Raw genomic sequence first — 8,745 nt, forward strand, 5'->3', positions numbered from 1 at the left:
CACATGAACTTCACTCAAATATATATCCCATCATTTGTTTTGGTGTCCGAGGTTAATACAGATGTAATCCTCAAGGTTTAGCCCAAACCCTCACTGTCTTGCTATTGTAATCACACCCATCCACACGCACACATAATCTATCCCCCTAGATACTCTTCTCTATATCTTAAGGATTTATTTATTTAGTCAAGACAGTAGAATCCTTCTAATCCCAACACCTGTTTGACAAAATCTCCTGTAGGGCTGGTTGAGGGAAGGTTGGCAGAAAATGGAGAAGTAAAGTACACAATGGTACAGTACACTGTATCATTGGTGTGTGTGCGTGTGTGTGTGTGTACACTGTGTGTGTACTCTGTGTGTGCTTGTGTGTGTGTGTGTGTGTGTGTGTGTAGGTGTTTGGGCGAGTGAGGCAGCCTGCTGTCTCTCTCCGGTACATTTGAGCAGCTTTCACTCTACCAGATGGTGATTATTATTACATAACAGAACACATAAATAACACATTAAACATTAAAAACACATTTACTGTGCGTATGTGTGTGTGTGTGTGTGTGTGTGTGTGTGTGTGTGTGTGTGTGTGTGTTTGTGTGTGCATTTCAGCGTGTGTGCGTGTGCATGTGAGTGTGTGTGTGTATGTGTGTGTGTGTGTGTGTGTGTGTGTGTGTGTGTGTGTGTGTGTGTGTGTGTGTGTGTGTGTGTGTGTGTGTGTGTGCGCAAAAGTGTGTCGCCTGTGTGTGTTTTTATATATGTTCATTTGAGTCTGTTGATTTCAGTCTGAAGAAGAGATGAGACAGAGTTTTATTCTTAGGATTTTGTCAGACGAGGTCTTTACCCTTCTGGTAACAATATTTTTTCTATTTTTCGAGCGAAGCAGTGAAGGCTGAACTTCACGTCAGATGTATTTGTCGATAGAGGCTATGTGGCTCCCTATCATTGTTGGATATTACTGACTGATGAAGATTGAGGGATAGCTATTGGGTAATGTTTCAACACACGACACACCCAAACACACACACACACACACACATACGTACGTACAGTAAATGTGTTTTTAATGTTTAATGTGACCTGACCTTTGATCTTTGGACTCATGGCATTTTTATCATGTGTGTTCTTATGTTGAGCAATGAGCCAGCGGACATCAAAGTGGCAGCCCTCTCATGGCGTTTGGTCTTTAGCTGCACTATTAACACACACATAATCAAACACACACACACAGCCTCAACATCACACACAACTACACAAATATGCAATTCAGGCAAACAAATCTCCACTAGGTCGAATTAGATGAGAGGGAGGGAGGGAGAGGGAGAGGGAGAGGGAGATGGAGAGAGAGAGAGAGAGAGAGAGAGAGAGAGAGAGAGAGAGAGAGAGAGAGAGAGAGAGAGACAAAGAGAGAGAGAGAGAGAGAGAGAGAGAGAGAGAGAGAGAGAGAGAATTATGCTGTCAGCCAGAAAGAGGCAGGAGCTTCGGCATGCTAAATGATTGAAAGCTAACTGCATGTACCCTTAGGTGCCAGTAAGCATTACATTACAGTACGTGGACTTAGTGGTGGATAGCATTAGCTCAGTGTTGTACTGCTGGACACTAGCTCAGCAAGGCTGAGGCTTTATTCTTATTTCATCTTCATTTTTAAACCAGCCTGTGTCCTCAGGCCCAGTGTGCACATAGTGCACCCAACCCAAATCCATATGATCTCTATCTCTACCTCTCTTCCCTGTCAGTAGACCTCTCTCTCTCCCTCTCTCACCTTTACCGCCCGACCATCTCACAGCCGCTTTCTCACCATGTCAGCGTGAGGCTAAAATAGAGGGAAAATATGATAGGCCGACAGGGGACAGATTAGGAGAGGCTGTACACAGATGTGCTTGGTTGGTTGTACACCTGCTTCCAAAATCGTCACTATTTTAGTTCCTGGTGGTTAGTGTTGAGGTTGACCTGATAGTTAATTATTCATGATTTTTGATTGGCCAGGTCTTCAATCAATTCCAATTTTGTGATAGTCTAGGGGACGTTTTCGGCATGGCCTTTAATAATAAATATATCTTCCCTGATTGGCTAAGTGACGTGCTTGTCAACATGGTCTTTAATCGGTTCTCTGTGCTGATTGGCCGGGTGATGTGCTACTCCACGCGGTCGTTGATCAATCCCCTCCTTTGGCTCGCCAGGCGATGTGGTGGACATCTACCAGAGGGAGTTCCTGGCGCTGAGAGAGAGGCTCCAGTCGGCGGAGCAGGAGAACCTGCAGCGCTCCAAGGAGCTCAACGTGGTTCTGGACGAGATCAAGAGGGCCATCGCTGAGAAGCAGGCGCTCCGAGACATCAACCGCACCTGGGCCAGCCTCTCAGGTGAGGCCTCCTGGCAGGCTTCTGCTCTGTGTGGCGTGCAAATGTGTGTACAATTATGATCGGGCCTCGCAGGGCAGAGTGTCGGCTATTGCCCCAGTTTATTTTTAACGTATGGTTGAAAATATATACTGTACATCCTAAACATTGTTCAGCAAAAATAGTATGTATTGTTATCATTTCAGAAATAGTGTATTTTTGTATGCTTGCTATTGTAAAATGTCCTATTTTGTTTAGTGATATTCTGCATTGCTAAATAAACACACTGGTAGCATTAGCAGCATTGCTGACTTTTTCTTTCCACAGTGACCCAACTTCTTGCATTAATAATTGCGTATAAAAGGGGCATGAGCTGGCACTCTTTGCTCGGCCACTGCATGTACATTTAGCAATTTTGTACCATTTGCATATAAGGTGCCACCAAGATAATTCAGTGGTACACCTAAAGTCAACGGTTGTGAACCACTTCTCCATTGGTCCCGATAACTCATGCAAACCATTTTGATATGTGGAACCAGATACACCTGAATGTCTATGTCGCCACAAGGACTATAAATCACAATCTGTGTTAAACACATGAGAGCCGAATGTCTGATATTCAAATTACATAAATGTCCCCTTAGCACATATAAATTATATTCTCTGTGTTACAGAACACAGAGGAGGTTTAAACGTCTCCACTATGTGTCCTCCCTTAAGGTAGACAAATCATGTTTTGTGTGTTAAAGTGAGTTGCCTTGTCTATTGGTCCCCAAAGGGCCTGTAAATCTGTGTGTTCCACAGAAGGGAGCAACATTTCTTTATGTGTGTGTGCGTGTGTTCCAGAGGAGAGCCGGCTGAGGCTGTGGAACGTCAGCAACAGTAAGAATGTCTTGCAGCTGCCCAGTATCTTCCACCACCTGCCCCACCTGCTGGCCAACGAGGGCAGTCTGCAGCCCGCCGTGCACGTAGGGCAAGGCCGCACAGGAGGTGGGTGCACACTCTCATAGGCATGTGTGTGTGTGTGTCTGTGTGTGTGTGTGTGTGTGTGTGTGTGTATGTGCATGTATGTGCGTGTGTCACACACACATACAAACAGTCACGCAAACAGTCACACATGCAAACAGTCACGCTACGTTGAATCAGTTGTGTAATTCACACTCGCAATTCTCTCAGATTAAATTGTGAACATTTTTTAATCTCTCATTGACCTGGTTTTTAGATCAGAGGAACTTCAGCAACGAGTGCTGAGCGGGCGCTTAAAGCTCTGCTAGAATACACTCCAGTGATTACTCAGGGTTGTTGCGGGAACTGTCGCCGTCCCCACTTTGCTCCGCATCATCGCGTTGGCCCCTTTCAACACCGGGGCCCGGGATCCACGTCGCACCGTTTAAGAGTCGGCAGATGAATGGCGCGGGTTATAACCCAGCACTCTGCCGGATAAAACCACAAGCTGGCTTTGTGCACTGCGCCAGAGCACACTGCTGGTGTCCCAGATACTTTAAAATAATAGGTGGATTGAGATCACTGATCACAAGCTCCCTTCATACATTAAAATAAACCATTTCATGGAAAAAGTTGAAGCCAAAGTGTGCCTACAAGCGTATGTCTCCCCTCGACAGAGACAGAACTATTTAACAATGAACATGCAGTGAATAAAGTTTGAAAAAGCATGACATTGCCATGCTAAAATCTAATATCTTTGTGTGTGTATGTGTCTATGCTGTATGTCCTTGTCTGTGTATTCTGTCTGTGTGTGTGCATTCTGTACACGTGTGTGTGCATATGTGTGTGTGTGTGTGTGCGTGTCTTGTCATGGATGTGTGTGTAGTGTCCATAGTGATGGGCGTGCCCAGCGTGAAGCGAGAGGTCCACTCCTACCTGACCGACACGCTCAACTCTCTGATGACTGAGCTCAGCGCCGCCGAGAAGGACGAGTGTGTCATCGTCGTCTTCGTTGCGGAGGTCAGTGTGTGTGTGTGTGTGTGTGCGTGTGTGCGTGTGTGTGCGTGTGTGTGTGTGCGTGTGTGTGTGTGTGTGTGTGTGTGTGTGTGTGTGAATGTATGCATGTGTGTGCACTTATTCATAATGCTATGTGAGGGCATTTGCTGAGTTCTATTCACTTCAGGTTCCACCAAACACATGCAGGCACAAAAGGCTGTCCCATCGTGTGTTGTGAATGTATAGAAGATGACTCCATCCCAATCTGACATCAGTTAGGCCTTTTAGCTTCGGCCAGGCTCATTTGCATCAGTTAGGCTAATATGCATCTGCAGGGCTACCTAGTTTTAGATATATATGCAAATCAATTGCACAAGTGCGAGTGGATTGCAAGGTGAATGTTTCATAAGTCACAATGGTTTGCATTGTACATGCAAAAACCTAGAACGGGATTATTTTATTGCACAGACATCCACTATCGTAACATAACGGGGGAGAAGTGTGTGTTGAGGTTGGCTTGACGTGCCCATGTTTGTGTGTGTGTGTGTGTGTGTGTGTGTGTGTGTGTGTGTGTGTGTGTGTGTGTGTGGGTATGTGTGTGTGTGTGTGTGTGTGTGTGTGTGTGTATGTGTGTGGGTGTGTGACAGCAAGACTAATGGATGTTCCAGAAGGCGGTAAGGGACATTGAAACAGGCATTCAGACAGAACGGTCATGATGACACCCATCCCCTGCTAGTGGTCATGGTGCTCCCACATCTCAATGATAGCAGCTTCCAGCTAACTAACAGCTATCGAGTTGCGGTCAGGGTGTTCGACTCCCAACCAAAGGGAACTGGGTTCGATCCCCCATCAGATCTCAGCATCAGACCTGGTACTTCATGAAGTACAGCTTCAGGTCACGGGGGTAAAATGTCTTCAGACTGGGACGACACATGCTCTGATCTAAACAGTGTCAGAGAAGGACGGTGTCACACAATAGTCGGCACGCAGAGTCAGACGACAACGCCCGGGCAATAAGTGGTCACAACCACACACACGGGACGCCTTCCAGAGGCCTCTTCAGGCTGGTTGTTCAAGATGAACCTCGTTCTCACTTGCACAGTTTCAACTCTTTCTACACTTTTCAATCAACCGCATCCATCTCGTGGTGCTCATCGTTTTCTGCACATAGTAACAAATAGGAGCAGAAAAAAGCTGCGAAAATAACAGAATCTGTCATGATGAAGTGGAGAGTGTGATGACCTCCGCTCAGCCTTCAGTGGGTGGCTCTCCTCCCTGGCTCCACCACGGCAGACCTCCTCCATGACAGCCCCACTAACTTGACGACCCCAGAGGGGGAAAACGTCCCGTTCCAATTATTCAATTTTAAATTTTCAGTTTATTGTCACGGTATCGGTTTTGAATGCTGAATAATTAATGTGAGTCGGTTTGGATAAAAGTCTCTGCTCAGGGAGTCAATGTTATGACAATGTAATAATGTATAACTTTTACATTCAGTTAGTTCGTTATGAGATGCCTCTGTGATATTCCATGTTTTGGTCATTTATCTAAAGCAGCAACTTCAACGGTTCATCAACACATTCCCACACTGAGTCAACCTGCAAGGGGACAGCCAGCTCGTCGGGAGCGTTTCGGGTCAGGCGTCTTGCCCAGGGACAACTCGACACTCAGCCAGGAGGAGCTGGGACTTTAACTAGCAACCTCCCCGTTACGTTGGCTGGCGTGCTGTAACGCGCCACGATACAGGGAAATTCAGGGGGATGTTTAATCGAGCTGCTATTGACATTTTAACCCAACTAACATCCCTTCATAATGTTCCCGCTAAAAATCTCTGGTTCCTCGGCCCTCACTTGATGACGCACGCAGCGTTGCATTCGATTCATCCCGCGCAATCTAATCTTAATCGGCATAATCTCTCACCATCGATCAGGCCGTTATTGTATTTCCGTCTGGCATCGGTTCCATGCAATTACCTAGAAAGTCAGCGCTTTCGATTGGCTGGGAACCGCCTGAAAAAAAGACGAGGAATCCAATGAAGCAGGCCATGGCGCTTTGTTGGCCTTTAGTTGAAGACCGGGGCTAATGCATGACTGCCACCCCCCTCCTCCTCTTCTCCCCCCTCCTCCTTCCTAATTGGGGTGTCAAAGGTCAAAGCAGGTTCTGCATTGGAGTGTAACCACTGGCAGATTGTGTGTGTGTGTGTGTGTGTGTGTTTAATGGCACGTAAAGATAGATGCGTTTCCAAATGGGAATCGAACCAGACAGCGCAGAGCAGAGAGAATAAAGGATGGGATATATGGAGACTGACACAGAGCAGTGTGGAAGAGGGTAGAGACGAGTGGAGGAAATACATGAAAATGAAGAATAGGAGGAGGAGAAGAGGGAGAATACAGGATGGGGAATAGGGGGGCATTGGGAAGCAGAGCGAAAACGAGCATAAGGAGAGAGGGTGGAGGAGGAGGCAGAATAGAGCATAGAGGAAGAAGGAGAGTGGAGAGTGCTTTTCCTGATGGTTTCCTGTCGGTCTACGCTGAAACTAGAGCCATTCTTCACTATTTTCTTGACTCTTTCTCTCTCTGTCTCTCCGTCTCTCTCACTTTATCGCTCTGTCTGTCTCTCTCCTCTCCTTCCTTTCTCCTCTCTCTGTACTTCTCTCTGTCTCTCCCCTTCTGTAAATCTCTCTATTCGCCTTCCTTTTCACCTTTCAGTCTCTATCTGTCAACCTCTGCGAGGCACTCTCCTTATCCATCCTTTCCCCATCTCTCTGTCTCCCCCTCTCTCTCTCCCCATCTCTCTGCACATCTCTCGACATCCCTCTGTTTCTCTCCACATCGCTCTGTATCTCCCTCTGTCTCTCTCTTTCTCTTTTTCTCTATTCACCTCTCCAACCAAATTCACTCTTTATTTCTCTCTATTTTCCTATCCTTTCTCTTTTTATTTTCTACTCCACCTCCTCTCGTCTCTGTGGTCAAGATGGATAACAGGTGCTTCCTGTCTCACATTAACTCTTAACCTTTCTCTTTATGGAAAAATCTCTCCGTTCCTTCATCCTCAACCCTTAAAGGGTCTCTCTTTCTCTCTCTGCCTCTGCCCCTCCCTCTCCCTCTCTGTCTCTCTCTTTCTCTCTCTGTCTCTGCCCCTCCCTCTCCCTCTCTGTCTCTCTCTCTCCCTCTCTGTCTCTCTCTCTCTCTCTCTCTCTCTGACACTTTCAGAGTAACTTACTGTGAGTAAGTTGTTTTCCAGCTCTGCACTCCTAAATGTCACTCTTATGATGGGAGATCCAGAGGCCACTCATGTCTATTAATAACACACCACCCCTCATCCAGGGAGAAGTGAGTAAACTCGTGGCCTCAGACCCAATCTGTTTCCCGGACACTTGGAGCTATTTAGTACGACTCCTTGATTCTATTAGTGGACCCCGGAGCTGCCCAGAACAGTGATAGCCTTTCACTGGTGGCAACTGGGAGTTGCCGGGTTCAACCACCGTCTTCTACTGGTGGATACTGGGAGCTTCCCAGTACAACCATAGTCTTCTACTGATGGAAACTGGAAACTGGGAGCTCCCGAGTTCAAACAGTCTTCTACTGGTGAACACTGAGAGTTGCAGAGTAACACTACAGTCTTGTACTGGTGCACACTGAGAGTTGCAGAGTAACACTACAGTCTTGTACTGGTGCACACTGAGAGTTGCAGAGTAACACTACAGTCTTGTACTGGTGCACACTGAGAGTTGCAGAGTAACACTACAGTCTTGTACTGGTGCACACTGAGAGTTGCAGAGTAACACTACAGTCACACTACTGGTGGGCGCTGGGTGTAGACCAGTGCTGTTTGATGCTGTGCTCTCTGGTTTGTTGTGAAATCTATGACCCAAAGTGACTTTATGAGCTCAAAAAGGCAGACCTACGCATTTTTTATTAGAAACTTTATTGCTAACTTGTTAACTTAAGTTAATCAAAAGCTTTCAGACAAGTCCATCCACGGTTTGTTAAACCAGTCAGTCCCTTTGTGAGCAGAATCAATTAGGAATGAACATTTTATTAATTGCTAATTGTGATCGTAAAAGTCTTCTGCCGTCGAGAGGGTTACAAGATCAACCCCATCAGTAAAGATGTACGCGTTCTCCTTGTGTGTTGAACCTGACACAGCTGGAGCCCGCGATAGCATCAAAGGAAGGCTGTAACAATAAACGAAACACCAAATTATTTAGCACAACCTTCAACTAATTCTGTGGAACAGCCGTCCTTCCCAGGAGTCCTTTCATGGCAACAGGTTGGCTGCTGAGTGAGTGTTGTGGAGCAGGGATTGGATGATTGGTGTCTGGGATAGGACTGAACATTTCATGATGTCATCTTTTTCCTCACAACAGAGTGTAACCTGCTGACATCCAAACAGCTGGTGTGAATCAGGCCCGATTGTTTGTAACCAGATGTGTTTGTTTGTGTGTGCATGTGTGTGTGTGTGTGTGTGCGTGCGTGCGTGC

The 8,745-nt window shown here is 46.4% G+C and overlaps 1 protein-coding gene across 1 annotated transcript in view; it reads left to right on the forward strand.

Moving 5' to 3' along the window:
- The window catches only part of mgat4b (alpha-1,3-mannosyl-glycoprotein 4-beta-N-acetylglucosaminyltransferase B), a 67,271-nt gene that overhangs the window by 33,004 nt on the left and 25,522 nt on the right, over window positions 1-8,745 (forward strand). Inside the window, exons 2-4 of the mRNA XM_084469220.1 lie at window positions 2,166-2,345; window positions 3,168-3,311; window positions 4,153-4,286. Of these exons, the coding sequence (XP_084325346.1) occupies window positions 2,166-2,345; window positions 3,168-3,311; window positions 4,153-4,286 (458 nt within the window). The remainder of the gene's footprint in view (window positions 1-2,165; window positions 2,346-3,167; window positions 3,312-4,152; window positions 4,287-8,745) is intronic.

Source organism: Micromesistius poutassou (assembly GCF_964030765.1).
Source record: "Micromesistius poutassou genome assembly, chromosome: 6".
Taxonomy (NCBI): Eukaryota; Metazoa; Chordata; class Actinopteri; order Gadiformes; family Gadidae; genus Micromesistius; species Micromesistius poutassou.